The 21,565-nt window shown below is 45.3% G+C and overlaps 5 protein-coding genes and 1 pseudogene across 6 annotated transcripts; 1 reads left to right on the top strand and 5 right to left on the bottom strand.

Moving 5' to 3' along the window:
- Positions 1–1,037: 1,037 nt before the first annotated feature.
- Positions 1,038–4,775, bottom strand: LOC136531083 (uncharacterized protein At5g02240-like). Its single transcript, XM_066523811.1, has 9 exons — positions 4,287–4,775; positions 3,834–3,946; positions 3,680–3,733; positions 3,492–3,576; positions 2,962–3,067; positions 2,589–2,675; positions 2,409–2,506; positions 2,209–2,318; positions 1,038–1,288 (listed from the first exon to the last, which is right to left on the bottom strand). Exons 1-9 carry the CDS (start codon positions 4,579–4,581, stop codon positions 1,223–1,225), a joined length of 1,014 nt encoding a protein of 337 aa, XP_066379908.1. The 5' UTR covers positions 4,582–4,775; the 3' UTR covers positions 1,038–1,222.
- A 501-nt stretch (positions 4,776–5,276) lies between these two features.
- LOC136531073 (large ribosomal subunit protein uL6c-like) lies at positions 5,277–9,521 on the bottom strand. The gene is made up of 3 exons (XM_066523803.1): positions 9,392–9,521; positions 6,802–7,110; positions 5,277–5,747 (listed from the first exon to the last, which is right to left on the bottom strand). The coding sequence occupies exons 1-3, from the start codon at positions 9,424–9,426 to the stop codon at positions 5,411–5,413; spliced, it is 681 nt and encodes a 226-aa protein (XP_066379900.1). The 5' UTR covers positions 9,427–9,521; the 3' UTR covers positions 5,277–5,410.
- A 1,307-nt stretch (positions 9,522–10,828) lies between these two features.
- LOC136539848 (uncharacterized) lies at positions 10,829–12,656 on the bottom strand. Its single transcript, XM_066531843.1, has one exon. It carries the CDS (start codon positions 12,393–12,395, stop codon positions 11,484–11,486), a length of 912 nt encoding a protein of 303 aa, XP_066387940.1. The 5' UTR covers positions 12,396–12,656; the 3' UTR covers positions 10,829–11,483.
- A 211-nt stretch (positions 12,657–12,867) lies between these two features.
- Positions 12,868–14,296, top strand: LOC136539849 (uncharacterized protein At5g39865-like). Its single transcript, XM_066531844.1, has one exon. It carries the CDS (start codon positions 13,053–13,055, stop codon positions 13,668–13,670), a length of 618 nt encoding a protein of 205 aa, XP_066387941.1. The 5' UTR covers positions 12,868–13,052; the 3' UTR covers positions 13,671–14,296.
- Positions 14,297–14,757: 461 nt separating this feature from the next.
- Positions 14,758–16,926, bottom strand: LOC136537151 (probable inactive DNA (cytosine-5)-methyltransferase DRM3; annotated as a pseudogene).
- Positions 16,914–20,478, bottom strand: LOC136539847 (E3 ubiquitin-protein ligase DIS1-like). 2 transcript variants are annotated; one of them, XM_066531840.1, is made up of 4 exons: positions 20,322–20,478; positions 19,290–19,516; positions 18,558–18,944; positions 16,914–17,576 (listed from the first exon to the last, which is right to left on the bottom strand). In XM_066531840.1, the coding sequence occupies exons 2-4, from the start codon at positions 19,488–19,490 to the stop codon at positions 17,256–17,258; spliced, it is 909 nt and encodes a 302-aa protein (XP_066387937.1). In that variant the 5' UTR covers positions 19,491–19,516; positions 20,322–20,478; the 3' UTR covers positions 16,914–17,255. The 2 variants fall into 2 exon arrangements, with proteins under 2 accessions (XP_066387937.1, XP_066387936.1); XM_066531839.1 differs by having other exon boundaries at positions 19,290–19,513.
- Positions 20,479–21,565: the final 1,087 nt, after the last annotated feature.

Raw genomic sequence — 21,565 nt, 5'->3', positions numbered from 1 at the left:
TGATACTGGTTCATTGTGAGAAAAAAATACTATATCATAGTTGATAAGCCCTGACTGAAACCAACCGACGAACAAGCTGAATACTGAAATTTAAAGTGTACACATGTGACCCATGGATGGATGTATAGAAATTCAAGTTCAATTGCCAATATTCTTCAGCCGGTAGACTGTATCTACTTGTATTTGGCTTGACTTATCAGCCAGCCAACAGTATTTTTTTCTCACACCAAACTAGTCAGTAGTACTTCAGCCCATGACTTATAAGCCAATTCAGTCGAAACGAACAAGCTGCTTATCAGCGCTGATACAATGTCAGAAAGGTCGAATCAAGCAGTTGTGATTGTGACCTGTCGGCGACCATGATCTCCTTCCCGTACAGCTTCTCCTGCAGGGAGAACGCGACGGGGAAGTGCGCGAGCGACGGCCTGTGGCAAGGCAGGCTTTTGAGCGAACAGGCGGTGGGCAGCCCTGATCGAAAACGCACGCACGAGACTGTCGAGCCTGGAAGGAGGGTCGGGGCCGAGGGTGAGGAGCGCGGTGTAGGCCTCCATGTAGACCCTGACGCCGCGCTCGTCGCCGAGGCCGAGGCCGACGATGTACAGCATCGCGTTCGCCGGTTCGCGTCGGCTGGCGAGCTCGCTACTCCCCGCGCTAGGTGGGAACGCAGGTGGCAGTTTCAATTTCCACGGCTGCTCTCCGCCAGCTTGCAGCAGCATTACAGTACTGGTACACGAAAATCGAGGTTGAAAAACTACGATGGCGCCTGGACTGTGATACAGAAAAATATATTGAGGCTTGGTCTCCGCACGGTCGGCGCTTCGTCTAGCTTCCACCATCTTCTCTCTTCTTTCCCTTCCAGGAACAAGGATAACCGAATTTAAATAATTCGGCACAAATTTCTGACTGATTTTTACATATTTGAAAAGGGAAATATATATTGAAATGAAAAATCCAAGTATGAATGCATTCCAAGAAAAAAATCAAATCTGAAAGTGGATAAGGATAATGAGCATTTTACTTTCCAACAAAATTAACACTTTTGGGAGGTAATCTTCATATCTGAATGCTCATTTTATGTACACAAACCAAACATTCTTTTCCGCAAGTGGCCTAAATCTCTGTACATGATCGCTACTGTTCAATGACTATTGGATTATGCTTTCTCTATGGATTACATTACATTATGATGTACATTTACGTCGCTACCCTTCGCAGAATGCCCCTAGTCTGATGGAACAGATCTGAATAGCTCCTCCCATTTCTCTGGGTCAGTCCCGGGTCCTTCACCCTGAATTTATATTGTGTCCATATCAGTAGCATATATACATATTTCACTTATATAACCAGAAAATAAGCAAAAATGCACGTCTAAGGAGTTCCATCTTGATATTATGCAACTCTAGCTGGTGTCAGCACACACATTTATGCCATAAGTTACAATAATGCATGCAATGACAAGATGTGAAGCATCACGTATCTATTTTAATTTGAAGGAAAGCAAAATTTAAAGTTTCAAAAGGAAGAATGCAGGTAACGATTAAAAAAAACACCATGCCATAAGCCCGAGAGCTAAGCGGTTTGGTACCAGGGCTTCTGATTAAGCCACAGGTTGAACACTTTAGCTGCCTAAAAAGCTACACTCTAGGGTCAGACCCCAAGCAGTGATGCCACATAAAGATATCTCCTCTCTAGCTCGTGGTATGGTGCTGCAAAAAGGCTGGATAAAAGACATTGCAGAAGGCTTCAACAGCCTGGTCCAATTGATTGCTTGGGAGTTGTGTAAGCACCAGAAGATTGTGCCTTCAATAATCCAATGCTGTATCTCCAGAGTCCGAAACCAAAAAAAAAAAGTGTTACAAGACGTGCTTAATGAAAGATCACTGGTGTACAGCAGGCAGCAGGGGCAAGGGATGAAGGGAACTACAGTCGTTTCTGCTGCCAGAATAGGTTTTAGGTTGTTGGGACTTCGTCTTTCTCAGTTGGTTAGTGGCGCATGTTGTAATCATAAGGCAGTTAGGGCCTATATGCTAACAACTTCTTTCCTCTATTAATTAAATGATACACAACTCTCTTGTGTGTTCGAGAAAATAAAAAGAGATTGTGAATTTTCAGGGATCTAATCACATTATATCTTGATTGAGCCCTGATGATAATTAGCTAATTGCCAATAACTAACTGTACCCGTTCTAGAAGAAAAAAAATGAGTACCTTCACTGAATTAATCTCATATATTTGTCCTTCAGTGGATTGAATGTCTAAAGCTTGGATACAAGCTTCTGCCACCACAAGTCTGCTAACTTCCCCCACAAGCTTGTCACCTAGTAGGATATGAGGAAGTGTTAGAAGAAGCAAAGATCTTATCAAAACAAAAGGTTCATCATAAAATGCAGGTGAACAAAAGAAATAACCTTTGCCTATGACTACTGCTCGTCGCTCTCCAGCTGTAGCTTTAAGAAGTGTGTTAAGATCATACGAAGTGTAGGGCCCATCTGTCAATCTTCCAGGCCTGCAAACAGCTTGTACCATGTCAGAATAATATATCCACGATGTTCCCGCTCAAACACTTTTCTGTAAACAAACCTGAATACCTGATAATGGTGAATGGTATCCCTGAATTGCGGACAAAGTCTTCTCCCATCTTCTTGTACTTGAGCACACCAAAGAGATTCATGATGCTGAAAAATACATAGAATGATTGCTCAAGGACCAAGGTTAAACTTATGGTAACATAAAACTCAGTGGTAAATACAAATACCAGGGTGAAAGGAAAGGATACTGCCTGACAGGAAGTTAATTGTTAAATTAGCTAATATAAGCTGTTTATAAAACTAGGATTTACACGTAAAACATGTCTTGCATATTGTTTTAAAAGGGTAACCTTTAGCATTACTACCATACTATGATGTCATGAAGTTCAACTGCAAATACCGAAATTCCTCTTCAGAATCATAAGGTATATACCTCCATGGCATCTCATTGTATTTTGTAACACCAACGGATGACACAAGAACCAATCTCTTTATTGTCTGTGGCAAGGCACTTACAAGATTTCTGATGCCATCCCAATCTGTCACAAAAATATGTGTGTGATCAGTGAACTAAGACACTGTCTCACCCATAACTGTCATTGTTGGCTTGTACATGTGATAAACATGGATAGCTATAGTCACCGATATGCATGGACTTAAATACAAAGCATACAGGTGTGCATGATTTGACCAGAAGAATGTACATAATGAACACATAAATGGATGTTTAGAGCTCAAACCAATAAATAACCCATTAGGCCTCTGTCGCAGCTAAATTTCAGCCTTTTATTTGGTACATTCTGGAATTTAAAGGTCCTATGTTCCATCAAGATTATCCTTGCCCAAAAAAGCGTGTCTGGATTATTTAAATAAGGGAATTTGAAGGGCATGCTCTTCTTTAACATTCACTGATACCTTGGGTGAAAGTTTAACTTCAACTGTAGAATATCAGGCAGTACATACCTACACGTTCTGGAGTATTATCTCCATCCCAGCGTTTAGACGGAAATGCTGTAGTTCCAGTACAACATATCACATGCGTAACTCCCTAGAAAAGAGACCCCTATATTTTGATTTATTCAATCATTGCAGAAATAGATAGCCCATAGATAGATAAACTGTATGAATTCAGAGAAACGGAAGGGACCAACCTCAAACATTTGTGGATCCAAATCATTAGGGTTTCTTGTGTCCGCTTTGTAAACCTGACATGAAAGATAAATCAAATAAGCAGGAGTCACTACAAGTGTATTTTCTTGGAGAAAACTGGGGTGGAGGGATGGAATGCTGAATATCCAGATGTACCTGCAGTACACTCTCATCCTGCTTGCCAAATACGGACGATGCCTTTTCTGGATCTCTTAGGAGCAACCTTGACTTGATGTTCCTGCTCAGCAACGATGCTACAACCAACTGCCCTGAAAGGATGTACTCACAACTCAGTCAATATCTTGCCAACTGATCTAGTAAGCAAAGCTAAGAAGTGCTGCTGCAGGACACAGCAACACAAATTGGAGAAAACGGTAAGATTGCAAATTTGCAATGCAACACAAACATGTTGTCCTTCGTCCTCCAACGTTTAATAGTATCTCGCATGTTTCAAACACAGTAATTGACATTAAGTTATTGTCAAACTCAGAGACAAATGAGCTCTGCAGTTTTACTGTCTAGGAGCTGAAATTCGCCACGAAATCTTAATTCTGATAGGGAAAGTGCTAAAGAATGCTAGAACGGAGAGCAGGGATATTGGTATCTCACCAACGCCGCCGGTTCCGCCAACGACCAGAACCAGCTTGGAGGACGCCTCGGCGGCACCAGCCCCGCCGGCCTCACCGGACTCTTCCGTTTGCGCCGGCTGCTCCTGCACGGCCTGCGACTCTGCCGCCGCGGCGAGCCGCCGCGTGCCACGACCAGCTGCCGCGCCGCACGCGAGCAGACGGAGGGAGACCGCGGTCGGCGGGTGAGACTGAGACCGCAGCGCCGCTCGGAGGCGCCTACCCGGCGGCGAAGGAACGAGCGGCGAGAGCACGGGGTTGAAGCAACCCACCGCCATCGCGGAGCCAAGAGCAACGAGGGGTAGAGAAGACAGGGACTGGACGGACTGCTTGAGTGCTGGGACAGGAGAGTGCGCACGCGGCGGCGGCGAGACGAAGGAGATATCGGAAGGGAAGGCGAGGCGGGGCGGGGCCGGGGACGCGAGGCGGCGGCCACTTGGCGACAGCCCGGCCAGGCGTCTGACGCCCGGTGGGGCCCCGTGCGGGTGAGTGGTCCGAGACGCGCGACGGAGCCGCGCACCTTCCGCTCGGAACTAGGCACCAATACTGGAATTCCTCGGCTAGCAAAATCGATCTGGAAATGCCTCCCCAAAGTTTTGCCAGAGCATCCTAATCAAACACGAAGATTTGGCCTTTGGTGATGAATACAACCTTCTAGTGATTCTCCAATCAAGGATGATTAGAGACGAGGCCCGCTCATAACCTGTCACAGTGATCCTGTTGTTCTCTTTCACTTCAACTGTCGGCCCTTCTTGCCAGAACTTGTGGAACAGCCTCTGGTCAAATCATATCCATGGCATTTTACAAGTATCATGCAACATGCATAATAAGACCATATCCTGCTTTGCCTACACTTGCACATTGATCAGGGTCGCATGCAGGTCAAGGCCCAGTGCTTCTGAAGAATCTGAACTTCATTTTCCCCCTTCAATGGACCAGAATAGAGACCTTGGAAGACAACGAAACCATGGGATGCTCAAAGTGCACATCTATACTCCATGATCAGCACAGAACAGGATTTTTCTTAGGTTCAGCCTTAGCAGATGAATATCATTACAGTGGGAAAAATGAAATGAAGTATGAAACACGCAAAAAACCAAACACTTTCTACTTCTTCTTCCCAGCTTTTCCTTCCTTCCTTCTGACAACTTCATCCATATATCTGATACCCTTCCCCTTGTATGGCTCAGGTGGCCTCCACTTCTTTATGGTGGCAGCAAACTGACCGATCGCGCTCTTGTCATAGCCGCTCACGATGATCCTCGTGTTCTCTTCCACCTTGACCGTCAGGCCTTCAGGAATGGCCATCCGAACAGGGTGGGAGAATCCCAGGTTCATCACGAGATCGTTGCCCTCCACCGCCGCACGATACCCGACGCCCACTAACTGAAGCTTCTTGTCGAATCCTTTGGACACACCAACAATGATGTTGTCTGTCAATGTTCTGCGTTGAATATTTGTACCAGGGTATTTAGAAGAAGACATGGAGGACAGGTGAGACAGGATAAAAAAAATCCATAGTCAGATTTCTCTAACCAAGCTATAATCGGAAACCATAAAAGATTATTCAGTAAAGAATAGAGAGATCATTGATCCTTTCCTTAACCAGAGAAAATGTACATACTGTGAGTCAAATAGCAAAGGATTAGCTGAAGCGCGAAGAAAAAAACATAGGTGTGACAGATAAAGAATATGGTAATTTTTTCACACCTTTATGGTCAACCCTTGGTTGTGCATAAAATACTAGCATGTGTGTTCTCTTAACGGAGGTGGGTGCTTTTACCAAATAGTACCACGGTAAATCATAGCGGAAGTGATACAGACACTTGATGATGTTTGTTATAGATAAGACAGATTTTACAGTTCCTGGACATCAGAAGGGTGCAATATCATAGCCTATTTCCTTGGTACCTACCAATACCGGACAGAGAATGGTAAATGCAAGAAGATAGGCATTCATTTTGCAAATCTTTGTCAGTCCTACTAGAACTGTGGCTTTATTATTTCAATGCAGATTGATTGGTGGATTTTGTAGTAGAAAGTGTTGTTTCTCAGGTCTAGAACAAAAGCAAGGCCATCATATTTATTGGTCACTGGTGAGACAAGAGGTCAGAAGAAAATAAATACAGGAACCAGAATAATGCTATCTAGAATCTGAATCCTTGTAGTTGTAAGAGACAGTAGGATCATAGGACAGTTTATCTACTCGCATATGAAAATAGCAAGTGTGATACAGCTTATTCAAGACACTGGTACTATCACAGTGAAATAACCATGGGAATCAATACTGCTCTTAAGTGTACAAAGTGATAGCACAAATATAAGAGTTTTGACAAGAGCAGAGAGCACAGAAGTTGGCATCTAACTTTTGGAATATCAGGAGAAGATATATAAAACAAGGAATAAATCTAGTGAAACAAGGAACCGCATTATTGACAAGTAAATCAGTAAAAAATAATATGGGCAAACTCATATTGTAGTTTCCAATTGATGTTTACCTGAAAAGTCCATGCATCTGGTTCGCCCTCTTGGTCTCTGCAGTCTTATAAACTCTCAGCTTACCAGATTCTTCTTTCACAATCTTCACGTCACCTGGAAAGCTGAGAGATAACTCCCCTAGCGGACCCTTAGCTTTGACAAACTGCTCTTCTAATGTCAGAGTAACGTTAGATGGAACTTCGATCGGCTGCTTTCCAATTCTAGATTCCTTGCATTCCACTACTGTTCTGACAAATCCAACTCTTCCAGCAGGGAGAACACGAGGACGAATCCCATGTGTCTTTCCAAGGAAGCCAGTTCTTGAATTGCTGGTTATTTCAGAGAAAGTAAGAGCTCCAATAAAATTTGCATATTGAGCTTTAGAAGAAAAAAACAAGCCTTCCTAATAATCAATAATGCATAAATTTGCTTCAAACGCTCTATTACATCAAAATGGATCTAAAACATGAATGAGCAGCACAACATTTGCTACTAACTAGAAAGATGGACCGATGGGGTATAAAGTCTAAACTTCCAAAGACAAAACAGCAAAAGCTACCAAATATCAAAACTGGTTACTAAATGGTGCCTTCACATTTTGAACCTTGTAGCTTCGAACTCAAGGATGCTTTCATGGTCATGAGGCTATACTGTAGCACATTGCTAAGGCCTTGTTTAGTTCCAAAAAGTGCTACAGTCGTCATCACATCGAATCTTGCGATACGTGCATCAAGCATTAAATGTAGACGAAAAAAAAACTAATTGCACAGTTTGGTTGGAAATCGCGAGACGAACGTTTTGAGCCTAATTAGTCCATGATTGAATACTAATTGTCAAACAAAAACGAAAGTGCTACAGTAGCCAAATTCCCAAATTTCACCCAACTAAACAAGGCCTAAGAGGAGCAGCAACAGCAACAGCAACAACATAGCCTTTCAGTCCCAATCAAGTTGGGGTAGGCTAGAGTTGAAACCTAACAAAAGCTCCAAGTCACGGTTCAGTCACTTCAATAGCTGTTTTCCAAGCACTCCTATTCAAACATAGATCTCTAGATATATCCCAAGCTTTCAAATCTCTTTTTATTGTCTCTCCCATGTTAATTTCGGTCTTCCTTTACCTCTCCTCATATTATTAGCTTGGCTTAAGACTCCAAAATGTACTGGTACCTCTGGAGGTCTCCTTTGGGCATGCCGAACTCGGTCCATTCTTGTGTGACCACAAATCCATCGCAACATACGCATTTCTGCAACACTCGGTTGTTGAACATATCGAATCTTTGTAGGCCAACATTCTGCTCCATACAACATAGCCGGTCTAATCGTCGTTCTATAAAACTTGCCTTTTAGCTTTTGTGGTACCCTCTTGTCACAGAGAATGCCAGAAGCTTGTCGCCACTTGATCCACCCTGCTTTGATTCTATGGCTAACGTCCGCATCAATATCTCTATCCCTCTGTAGCATCGATCCCAGATACCGAAAGGTATCCTTCTTAGGCACTACTTGACCTTTCAAACTCACATCTCCCTCCTCCTGTGCAGCTCCGCCAAAGTCGCATGTCATGTATTCGGTTTTAGTTCTGCTCAATCTAAAACCTTTAGACTCAAGGGTCTGCCGTCATAACTCTAGTTTTCTATTTACTCCCGCGTGGCTTTCGTCCACTAACACTACATCATCAGCGAACAACATACATCAAGAGATATCCCCTTGTGTGTTCCTGGTAACCTCATTCATTACCAAGCCAAAAAGATACGGGCTTAAGGCTGACCCTTGATGAAGTCCAATTTTAATTAGGAAGTAATTTGTGTTACCATCGTTTGTTTGAACACTAGTCACAACATTGTTGTACATGTCCTTGATGAGGGTCACGTACTTTGATGTGACTTTATATTTGTCCAAAGCTTACCACATAACATTTCTTGGTATCTTGTCATAAGCCTTCTCTAAGTCAATGAAAACCATGTAGAGGTCCTTCTTCTACTCTCTAAACCGCTTCATAACTTGTCTTATTAAGAAGATTGCTTCTATGGTTGATCTTCTGGACATGAAACTAAATTGGTTTGTTCTGCGTCGTTCCTCGCAGGCGCTGCTCGATGACTCTCTCCAACTTAATTCTCCGATAATTAGTACAACTTTAGATATCCATACGATGTTTTGTGAGTAAAACATATAGCAGGCAGATTATCATGCAAGTAAAACAAGGCCCTACATCCAAGCTATAGCCTATAGGCGAACTGAACTACCAGGCATCGTTTCTATAAGACAGAGGACTAAACGCATCCAAATTGGTACCCCATTTGACTCGTTAAGATGCAGTATTGCCAACCCAAGCTAAATTTGGTGTGAACAAATGAGCCTGCGACTTCCTACGGTTACTGAAATACAGAAAAATTGATGGCTGCATTTAACGGACTTTTGATTTGACGGCGGAGCAGTACGACAGTAACCAAGAAAACGCCGGCTCTTGGAAACACGACGCAGTCCGCACTTGGTGCGCCTCAGCCCTCAGCAAAGGTTTGCAGAGAAGAAAGGTGTCCAAGACTCCAAGTGTCCAACAGAATTGACTATTGAGAGGTAGCAGAGGGGATGTGCGGGAAAAGGGGGCGTAGCGTACCAAGGGAGGTGGAGGGAAGGGGAGAGGGACGCCATGGACGGGCGCTCGCAGTCGCAGGAGGAGCTGCCAGCCGCCGCGCGGTTTTCTTATCCTGACGCACCGGAGCTTGCCCACACCGGTTCTGTTATCCGCTTGCGAAGGGGAGGTCAGGTGAGGCCCAGCCCGTCTGGGCAATGGGCTCAGGGCCTCGGTCCAGACCCCACACAGAGTATACTGTTCGGGCCTTGTGGGTAGGGATGAAAACGGATCGGATACGGATAGATATCACCGATATTATATTTGTTTTTATATTTCTGTCCGGATTTGGATTCAAATACGGATAGTGTCAACTATGTCGGATAGGATACGATTAGATATTGACATCATAAATATGCGATTTGAGTATTCGGATACGGATACGGATACGGATACGGTATCGGATGTTGGATATCCGAACTCGGATACGGACAGATCTCAACCCCTCTAAACGGATTCGGTTTCGAATACGGTCGGAAAATATTCGTACCGTTTTCATCCCTACTTGTGGGTATATCATGGTTGCATGAAAAAGGAGGCATATATATGGCTTTCGAAAATTTATCAAAGTTCAAAAGAAACTAAAATATGTAGATGACTAGATGTTGGCCTCGTGGCTACTTCAACGGAACTTATGAACTTCGGCCAAATTCAATTTATAATATTTACTATTTCCTTATTTTATTTATATATCTGGTGTGCAATGATTAGACAAGGAATGTTATTATTTTCAGTTATTTCGACCATAGGACATCACAAATTGCTTGAATTCTTGATAAACTGAGATTAAAAAAAAGAGTGTAAAAGGAATAGGGCCCTGTTTGTTTCGCTAAAATTTGACTTGTGCTGATGCTTATGCTGATTTATTGTGAGTGAAAAATAATATTCGTTCACTGAAAAGTACTGCTGAAGTAGTGCAGCAGAGCCATAGAGATGAAGTAAAGATCGATCAACCATAGATTGTGATGTACTGATGTCAGACAAATTTAATTGAAGCAAACAAGAGAAAGCCAATTCGTTTCTTTTCTGAATATTATTAAAGCGAGCTTATTTAATGGACCTATAATATGCAAGGTTTTTGAGGGTTTTACCTGTGTGCTGTTATAAAAGATTGCAATTATCTATAAGCCATTAAAAATTTGAGCGGTCATAAGTGTCATCGGTTAGAACTTTTCTGCCCTCTACGTCATTCCGTTCACTTTTGTCCCTAACGATATCAATCTGTGCTGAAAAAGTCTAGAATGCCCTTATGTTTGAACGCCATGTTAAATTTCCTTGTTCCTCTAGTGCCACTGAAGGTTCTCCACACACACAGCCCAGCAGCGCATGCACGAGCTGGTTCCAGACGACGTGTCCACACCACCACCATCGGACATGTACAGGGACAGTTAACCCATATGCACCAGCGCGAAGGGGTTGGCGGCGGTCGTGTAGCCAAGGACCGACGCGGCGAGCACGGGCGTGATCCAAGGTCGTTGACCCACTCCAGGCTTTGCAAGTCTGCATAGTGCCGCACCACGCGACACCGATGTCGCGCCTCCCCAGCGCAGATGGCCCGGCCGCATGGGCGGTGTGTCGGTATCCGCCAGAAGATGGAGATGGGCACGGTGTCGTCGTCGGCATACAGGCCATGCCGCGCGATGTCGCACAGCTGAACGATGTCCAGCATGCCCACCGCGACCATGGAGAAGACGGAAACGACAAGGCCGATGCCCATCCGCTGCAGCTACGTGAACCCATGGGGCCGCCCAATATAGGAGCGCACGACGGGCACGATGACGCGGTCCTAGACAGGGATCCAGACGATGACACTGATGGAGTAGTGATGGTGTCCACCATGGCGAGTCGCTGGTAGCTCTTGAGCTCCTCCACCAGCGTGACCGAGCACAGGAGCCATGCGCTCGCCGCCGCCGACGTCGCTGGCGAGGAGGGCAGTCAGGTGCATGCGACACGACGATGCCACGTGGGACTCCGCGTAGGAACGTGTGGGAACAAATCCACGCGCGTAGGGCGGACGCGGCGAGCTCCACGAGAGCACGCGCGGGCGGCAGCCGGCTCGAGCGGCGACGCGAACGGTCTATGGGCTGCCGGCGCTGGGCGGGCGCACGGCGAGCTCCGTGGCGCTTGGCGGCCACGTGCGAGCTGGGCGGGGCTGGGCGGCGAGCTCCGCGGGCGGTGCATGAGCTTCCTGGAAGGGCGGGCGCACGGGATCTGGGGGAGAAGAGCACCCCGCGGCGGCGCCAGGCGCCCAAGCCATGTCGAGCAGCACCCACACCTGCTCAATCAGCGTGCTCAGCCCGGCGAACTCCCGCTTGGCATGCTCCATGAGCGTCGCGTCCTCCTGGTCCAGAGCGTCCAGCAGCTCGCGCAGTTGCCGGTGGCTCAGCCCGGCCATGTACGATGTGACGGCGCCGCGGGGGCGGGCGCCGAGCGCGAGGAGCGACGCGACGTGCGTGGTGTCGTCAATGCCCACGCCCTTGGTCGGAAGGCGGCGGCGGGCGTTGCGCCAGGCCCACGCGGAGGTCGCGGCCACGGAGGGCCCGACTGTGCAGGTTGCGGCAGGCGCTGAGGGCCGTCTCGTCGTTGAGGTACTCAACGAATGCGAAACCCCGGGGTCTGTTGCCGCTGCCCTTGAGAGCACCTGCACCTTGCCACCTCCGTCACCGCGGCAAGCTTCAGCAGCAACAGCAGCGTGCAGTAATCCCCTTCCCTTACCTTCACCTGCACCGTCCTCGCCATGGATGCGCCGAGAGGGGTTGCGGAGGCCGGTGAGGTCGGAACGGGGCCACGTCTGCCGCAGCTGGTCCTCGGTGACCAGCAGGCATGATGCGAGGAGGCGGCCCGGCCAACGTGGGCGAGCTCCGATCCGGCCACGCGTGAGCTCTGGACCAGCCACCGCGGGCGGCGTGGGCGAGCTCGCCCCCGGAGCAGCGGGAGGCGGCGGACGGCGTTGACGTGCAGAGGATAGGATTGGGAGAGGTGAGGGCATTTTGGACTTCTTGACTAGCCGGGCTCACGTGTTTTAGAGTTGCTAAACGGAGAAAACTCCGAAAGGGGCATGGTTCCAAATAAATCACCTAGTTAAAAAGTGAAATAAATAACTAATTTTGTCAAATATCATTAACTTATAAATTACTCCTGCTTATAAGGTTTAAGCGGATAGTTTTAAGTTGATTTGTTCCTACTTAAAACTTATAAGCCATTTTTTTCACGTGGGGCTTACACCTTTTACTTAACAGACATGAGCTTATTTATCTACAACCAAACAAGCATGCCTGTCACTGGTTTTCAGTTACCTGACTTATGAAACCAAACAGGAGCCTAAGTTTAGATCGATGACATTTATGACTGCTCAAACTTTGTAACGACACGTAGGTAATTATAATTTTTTATAATAGCACGTAGGTAAAAGCTTTGAAGGTTTTTAGAGCTGACAACAATATCGTTAGCAGAAAGCTTCATCGCCATCGTCAGTTCGTCACCAACAAGGCAACAACCAACTCACAAACCACCAGGACTGGAACCCAAGTACCAAACCCGCCTTCCTCTCATTCCCCAATCGCCACACCTCGTCTCCCCCTTCCTCTCGCCGGAGCTCCGCACCCTAAACAACACCCTTCACCGGCCGGAGGAGGCGGCCGGGGAGATGGACGACGTCAGCTGCGGTGCACCGGGTGCGTGCCCCAAGAACAAGAAGCCCCGGCACCAGTCCCGATCGCTGACCTACCACCACCACCACCCGTACCAGGGGCGCCACCTGCCGCCTCCTCCGCCGTCGCCGGCGCCGGCGCCCACCCCGCCGCAGCGCCCGCAGTCGGTGGTCCTCTACACGACGTCGCTCCGCGGCGTGCGCCGCACGTTCGCGGACTGCTGCGCGGTGCGCGCCGCGCTGCGGGGGCTCCGCGTCGCCGTGGACGAGCGCGACGTCTCCATGGACGCCGCGCTCCGGCGGGAGCTCCAGGGGGTCCTCGCCGCCCGGGGCCGCGGGTTCTCGCTCCCGCAGCTCCTGGTCGGGGGCGTGCTCGTCGGCGGCGCCGACGAGGTCCGCCGGCTGCACGAGTCCGGCGAGCTCCGCCGCATCCTCGAGGGCGCCCCCGGGCAGGACCCGGCCTTCGTCTGCGGTGCCTGCGGCGGGTTCCGGTTCGCGCCCTGCCCCGCCTGCGACGGCTCGCGCAAGGTGTTCGTGGAGGAAGAGGAGCGAGCCCGCCGCTGCATAGAGTGCAACGAGAACGGCTTGGTACGCTGCCCCAATTGCTGTTCTTGATAGCTTGTTTGGCATATACACTTTTCATGTTAAATTGTTAATAGTAGTAGTATATACAAGAACCTAAGGATTGCTTGATTAGAGGCAGTGGAGAGAGGGAAGGAGCCTTCCATGTGTTCTTGGGCTGCTGTATAGTGTGCACACAGTTGGAGACTGGGGTATTGGGTATGCCATCAGTGTTTCGAAAGGATAGCGAATGGGTTCTTGGCCCTGAAGTTGTCACATCTGGAGTACTATCGATAGTGCCTGGCAGTTAAGGTGCTATCTCATAGTACTTCATATATGCAAATGTGTATTGATAAACCTTCTTCATGTCATGGAAGAAGGCCCAAAGCCAAAGGGTTAGAGATTTAGAGGTTGTACTACATAGAGGCAAGAAAAGATGGAGCCTTCCTTGATTCTTTGGCCTGTTGTATGTTGTAAATCTTGTGATGGGGTACAAGTTTGAGATTGGATATGCTCTTAGCATTTTGGGAAGGGCAATATGGCTTCTGGCCCTCACGATATGGCTTCTCATGTATATTTGTGTTTGCATAAAAAAATGTATATTGTACATTCATAACTAGAGTGGGTTTGATCAATATAAGCAATGGAGACTGTGTGCTAGGCATGGTTTGTTTCATATCTCCCCCTATTTTGCCTTTTTTTTAAAGACGTTTGCTGGGCTCCTAGGTAGTATCTAGTAGACGGTAAGCATTTGTTGTGCTCTGAAACATGTGTGTGCCTTTTTTCTTGTAAACAATGTGCATATGATTTTGCACTTCTCTTACTCATAGCTTAGTTGGAACACATTATCTTCTTCACACGATAAATGAATGATGATCTTGTAGTTCAGTATCTTATATATTCGAGAACAGATGGAGCTTATTAGCTCATATATAACCGCAGAATCTTCAAATACTACGCTTTTGTCTTGGATGGCCCTAGTGCTGTGATTTTTTTTTAAGGACAAGTCAATACCTTGCAATAATCATGTCCCAAGACTTGTCAAGTTTACTTGTACCATCCTCTTGTCAAAGTTTACTTGTAGCATCCTACATTTACAGATCAGATGATTCTACATCCTCCTACAGGCTAGTTTTATGAAGATATGCGATCCTCATCAAAGATGGACTCATCAACTAAGTCCAACTGCTGTCCTTACCCTTTTAGCAACACGGGTATACTCATAGAAGCGGTTGGAATCCATGCCCATTGTCGTACTTACTGTAGTACCACCTTTGTAAGATGTATAATTCCCACCGATAATCAGATCAAAACCACCAAACTCTTTAAGTCTTCAATCACATGTGTTTTGAGCTTCCAGATTCCCGCATGCTGCCTTAGCACTCCAGTTTGTTCAGTTTTCAACCACCACCTTCTTAGAATTTTCCTATTCACCTCAGATTCCTCAACAGATATTACACATTTCAATTTCAAAGGAATGCCTACCCGGTGAAGTGTTACTTGTGCACCTCCAATACCACTATAGATGGATAGCACTCTTATTCTATCTGGACACATGCCTTTCAGGACCGATAAAAATATGACAATGTATCAGTCTGAAATACATATTTCATGGTAGCGAATCTATCAAGTTGGTTTAATTTGAACAGATTTATATTTCATGGTAGCGAATCTATCAGGTTGGTTTAATTCAAACAGATTTGTGTGGTTATGTCGGTAGCCTAATGTCCTTTCCACTTGACGAGGCTCCAAAGGGCCTAACTTGTCCCGGCCAACCCAAATAAGGTTTGAAACCCTGTATTGGTGTATAATCTGCATTTATCTTGCTTGTAAAAGCACTCATCTTGACTCTTTAACCATGCTCCCCAATCTTTCACATGTCTGCTCAATCCCTGCAACGTCTGTAGTAACAACACTGATATGTTTTCTTGTATCGCATGAGGGCCACCACTGTCTGGTGAATGGAAGTGATTCTTCAATAGTCATTGGAGACTTTGGAACCACGACACAGTCTTTTCTCCACTGGAAGATTGAGAATGTAACCTTCCTTTGGAGTTAGAGCGGAGAAGGACTGACTGTTCACAAACTCAGGCTCCACACTATATAAGAACTGTTTGAGTTGATGACATGTGTCTTTTGGGATCTCGACCACATTTCCATACAAGAAAAATGGGGTTTAGCAAGGTCACCTTGTATATTTGCACGGTGGCCTGGTGTCATTGCCTCAAGTTCTACCTTAACAGGCATATCACTTGTCCCTGCACAGTGCCCCATAGACCATGGTTTCCTAGGTTGACTACCGGAGGCCCCTGTGTCATCTATAAATATATGCTTTGCCCTTTTAACCCGTGTATTGTTGCTGTCATTGGCATAATAGCTGACAGCAGAGTATGAGGGCTGGTACGAAGAATAATCAGTTTCTGCCTCGCCTAGAAAGTCAGATTCATTTTTTACCTCTAAATGAATCTGCACAGTGCCCCATAGACCATGGTTTACCTCTTTCTGCTTAATGCTATTGGCTATTCGCCTTGCCAAAATTGAGTCAGCCAGCTCCTGAACAGTTGCTCTCTGGTCAAAATTGTCAAAAGCTGATGATACCTGTCCCTCGGTAAAGCCCATCTGAAGCAAGCTAAGTATTTTTTCCATCACAGCATACAGTAATTCAGTCCTCCAGAGGATACTCCTGATTTGAGCACTGACAATGAAGTCCACGAGCTGTTCTAATGGTGCTTCAACACCTAGTTACTAGTTAGGCTAATTTTAGCCTAAATTAATTGTGCTTTGGTCTCTCCTATTTAAGTGCACTAAAGCTAATTTGAGCTAAAATTAGCTCATGGTATCAAAATATGTCCATAGAGAGGCAGTAAACACGTCCAATGCTTGTTGGAAGCTGGAAAGCGAAGCCCTGTTTAATCTGCTAAGAAAAATGAGAATGGCATCTAAATACTTAGATTCTGTCTGGATCTTATTCTACCTCATTCTCATAGTAAAATTTAAGGGGTGTTAGAATCGTATTCTCATCGGAATATTGCAATCTCCAAATATATCTCATTCTAGAATCACACGTACCTCTCTCCATTTCATGCTCCGTCGCCCGCGCCCCTCTGTCTCTCCGCCACACCTCTGCCCACGTATCATTTGTCTGGCTAGTCAACGGTGGCGTACTGGCGTGGACCACAAACTCTGAGCGAATGCGGATCCGCGGCGGCGACAAAGGAAAGCAGCGAGAGGGAGGCCACATCAACCAGAGCACCACGATGATGAGTGCTGCGACACCGCCGTCAAACTCCACAAGGATTCTTTGTAGCATTTTCACCATAATAAACTCTCATGCATAAACCAGTTCAATCTTATGAGTTGCCATTAGATTCTCCTATACCACAGAATGGCGACTCCTACACAGTTCAAATAAAATAGAGCAAATCTCTACGAACTCTGCATCAGTAGCAACTACCAACCTCTACATCCACCAGCACCTACCCTGCAAGAGCCAAGAGGCAATAGCAAGCTAGAAGAAGCTGAAAAAGGAATGAATCACAGAGTTCTCGATTCCTACGCATGCCAAAAAGCTCTTTGCAGTGTGATTCATGAGTTCACGGCAGCAGCGGAGCGGAAGAGATGTATTAGCTGACCATCATCTTATTGTTCCTTCCAGATTCTCCCAGTGACACGCAGCTTGAGCTCCTTCCTGTCACCGCCCGAGAAGAACAGGGCTATGTTCCTCTGGATGATGAGCCCGTCGTAGCTATCCCGGACCTTCCGGTGACTGTCTCTGATGCTCCGGGGCACCCCCTGCCAGATCATCTTGCGCCCGGTGCCCCCTACATCCAGGCTGTAGCTGTAGTTCTTTGCTTCTGTGTCATCTCCCATGAACCTCAGGAAGGCGATGTAGACAGGTGACATGCCCAACTGAAAGGCTTCAAAGTGTAAGCAGAAGTACTGGCCAAAGCAGCTGAAAACCTGCACGAGATAATTATAGCAGATCATGAAGTGATTTTGTAATAGCAGTGTTTCTTTATTGCACTTAAAACAGTGAGAAAAGGTAGCAAATCTAGAAGCAATCTGAAATGTAATGCACTCAAGCCTTATAACAGCATGACTTTTTCATTGAAAAGGGATGAAGATGGATACATATATGCAGTATGTTTGTATAAGAAAAAAAAATATTTTCAGTTGTATAAGCGGAAGGGCGGGCCTGGTACAAGCGGTAGAGTCTTACCGCCTGTGACCGGAAGGTCCTGGGTGGTCTCCTCGCATTACACAGGCAAGGGTAAGGCTTGCCACTGACACCCCTCCCCAGACCCCGCACAGAGTGGGAGCTCTCTGCACTGGGTACGCCCTCAGTTGAATAAGCGAGAATCCCCCTGAGATGAATTGGATAGCGATGGTGTATGTCACCCAGTCAACCAGGGTTCTATTCTCACCTTCTACCTATCAAAAATGAGGGTGGACATCTCTCCCTCTAGTTGTGTTTTAAGTGTGTATCATGATCAGCACCTAATTCAGTCCCATGGTCAGCATCTTCATTGTATATGTGTGGCAAAAAGGTGGAAGTCTATACACACTATGCCAATATTTGACAAATATGCAAAAGTTTCTGAGACATACAAAAATGAACTTCTATCTTCGCAGAAGCAAACTGTAAAGAACAACTAAAATGTTAGGGTGGACGTATCTCCCTCTAATTGAGTTTTAAGTGTGTATTATGATCAGCACCTATATTTTTTTTATTTTTGGACCAACAAGAGTGTACCATGGTCAGCATCTTCATTGTATATATGCTACAAATAGATGGAAGTCGGTAAACACACACTACATCAATATTTGACAAGTATACAAAAGTTTCTAAGACATGGACTTCTATCATTTGCAGAAACAAACCACAGTAAAAAAAAAACCACAGAAATTTTTAAGCAACATATTGATGATAGTGTGAAGTACCGTAAGCATCCAGGTAGCATTCTCAACTTCATGAGGGTTTGGCTTTACATAGCGATGGTTGAAGGTACAGCCATTGTGCATGTCAACTTTGTGGTCATCTTTCAAGTGATTTACCAAATATGGAATGTCACCAGCAACTGTGCATTCAGATCCAGCATATGGACAACTATAAGGCCTATATTGGCACTGTGACTCATGCTTCAGCTTGCTGTAGTAAGGATAAATGCCTGAGCACCCAAAGCTCTGGTGCTTGCATGGAACTTCAAGAGATGCAGCCACCTTCTCGAGAGCAAGGCACCTTATGTTACCAAGTTCATGCCTACAGGTTGGGCAACGATTATGAACCCTTGGTTTGCATCCGGAACACAAGGTATGACCATTAGAGCACTGCATAGACAAAAGATGGCATTACTATCATATGAAATAAGATTTTCATAGTTGAATATAAAAGATATAAAGCAGAACATGTTACTATTTTGCACCATGCTAACCAAAAAGAAAAAAAGACTAGAAGTTAGGGTTTCTAAACACTGTAGATTAAAGTTCAGGTTTCTAAATGCTATAGATTAAAGGTCGTCAGACTAAAATTGTGATAGCAGTTCATGATACTGAAAGGAACTCTTAAACCAGTAACTCATAATTTTCATCCAAGTGACTACATTTGAACAGGTTAATTTATTAATTAATACGAGAATAGATATAAACATGTGATGGATAAGTATGAATGTGCACCTGATGAATAGGAGGATACATGGCACTCAAGCAGACTGGACATTCCAGAAGTTCACGCACACTGCTAGACACCACCACATTCGGTTTGGGTGGGTGCTGAGTATGGTCACCGGGGAGTTCAGCAACATCCAGTACCTCAGTCTTTGGGGGATCAATAACCTCCGAACAGGAATCATCAATATAAACAGTTGTGGCCATCATCAGGGTCTTGGAATTATATGGTCCTGCTATGAAAAAAGGACGAATATTTTCATTTCTACTATGTGATTTAAAGAGGACGGGAGTGATATACTGTACTCAGTAAAGGGCTAAAGGCAGTAGTATGTGCATCCTACTACTGAATACTGATAGTGTTAACACGAAACATTTCCTTACCATCTCTCGAGTATAAGCACAATTTTACAGTTCCAGCACAGTCTAGCGATATGATTGGATACTGTTACAAGATTTTGAAATAGATGGAGCACATGGTCTAAGTCTCAATGACTTGTTCAAAGTTTTCAGGTAGTTATCTTATGGACTCGTTCAAAGTTTTCAGGCAGGCTTATATCAAACTTTCATTAGCATGTCTTTCACAAGGAGAAAAATCTGTACACATTGATAGCGAGGATGTGTTGTCTGCGCTGAACTTTTCATTCGTTTCTGCACTTGTAGTTTCCGTGCCTTTAGCGAATTAAACAAAAATGCCAATAACCCTACATGGCTTAAACAAGCAAAGCTAACGTGATTTACCCAAAGAAAGAAGCGCATCAACGCGTCACGAAATCGCATCAGATTGAGAAACTAACCCAAAAAAAACCTACTGAAACCCTGGCAACCGACCAGAAAGCACGCACTTAAACCCCCTGCGCTAGCGCTACCATCGGGTCGCCCGCATTTGAATCGATCGAGCAGAATCGCTTCGGCAACTCCTAGAACCTCTCCCCATCCTCCCTCCCGAAAAACCCCAATCTTTCACTCGGAAAAGGAAAAGAAACCGTGAAAAACTCCCCACGGAAAATGAAGCGGCAAAGACTTGGAGCAGGGCTTTACCTCGGCGGAGCGGATCAAGGGGGCGAAATGGGCAGGCTCCGCCGCCCTGATCTTGCCCGGTGCGGGCTGCGGCGCCGACGGCTGGCGTCTGGCGAGCAGGCGGCGAGGCGAGGAGTAGCCGAGGAGGCCGAGCCGCCGAGGCGAGAGATTTGGCTGTTCGGTGTATTTTCCTCCCACACCAAAGAGCCATTTATACGTTAAAATATAAATTTTATATAGGTATACGGAGTACACGTGGGAGTATAAAACAAATGCCATAAACAAACGAAGGAAAGTAATTCTTTCCTAAAATATAATATCCTTGAACACTTTCTTTTCTTATTAAATCTATATATCTACTTATACACTAAAAACTCTAAAGTAATTATAATTATCTACCCGGTGATACCTGTATATATAACAAGTACATACATTACAGGACACCATGCACCGTACGATCATATATATATATATATATATATATATATATATATATATATATATATATATATAACAAATATATACATTATCCGGACACCGTGCCATCCGCGCGCACCACACACCAACCAGGTTCCCTCACGCCTCGTGTCCGGCCAGGAACCCGTTTGACTTGGTGAAGACTAAATTAACTTAAAAATACTGTTTTAATTGAATTGTCGTGAAAGAAAAATACTATTTTAATTAAAAAAAACTGAATAGTTTAGATTATAAGGTAAGCTAAATGTAGCCTTTATTACCTAAACCATAATTACTTTTAATTACCCAACGCATAGGATCGAGGACTCTTCACCGTCTGTCCGGTTTAGAAAAGCAACGGATCATGCATGGCAGGCCAGAGTCAATAAACGTGCATCCATGGCTAACGTGATTTTCAAATTAAGCAATTATAATGATATACAATATAATTTATGGAAAAGAAAAAAATAAAAGTAAAATTAAAAAATGACAAACTCCTTACGTAACAAAATAGATCAACTTCCTCAAAAATAAAAAATGGCTTAAGTTAGCAGTCCTTCATCAGCTAACAATTAGCAGATTTATCATCAAGTCTGTTTGGATCATCTAGTACTAAATTTAGCTGCTAATTTTTAATACTAAACCACATATATCATGTCTATTGGCGCATTAATTTACCCTGCAGGTCAAGACCGTTCGGCTGGTATTAAAACAACCACAATGTGCTCCAAAAGCAGTCTATAGGGACTAAATTATTCCTTATAGACTGTCTGGAACATTGTGGAAGCAACAGTAGAACAGTCAATAAC

Source organism: Miscanthus floridulus, chromosome 2 (assembly GCF_019320115.1).
Source record: "Miscanthus floridulus cultivar M001 chromosome 2, ASM1932011v1, whole genome shotgun sequence".
NCBI classification, from domain to species: domain Eukaryota; kingdom Viridiplantae; phylum Streptophyta; class Magnoliopsida; order Poales; family Poaceae; genus Miscanthus; species Miscanthus floridulus.
Note: the sequence above shows the minus strand (reverse complement) of the source record. Positions and strands in the feature narration are given on the sequence as shown.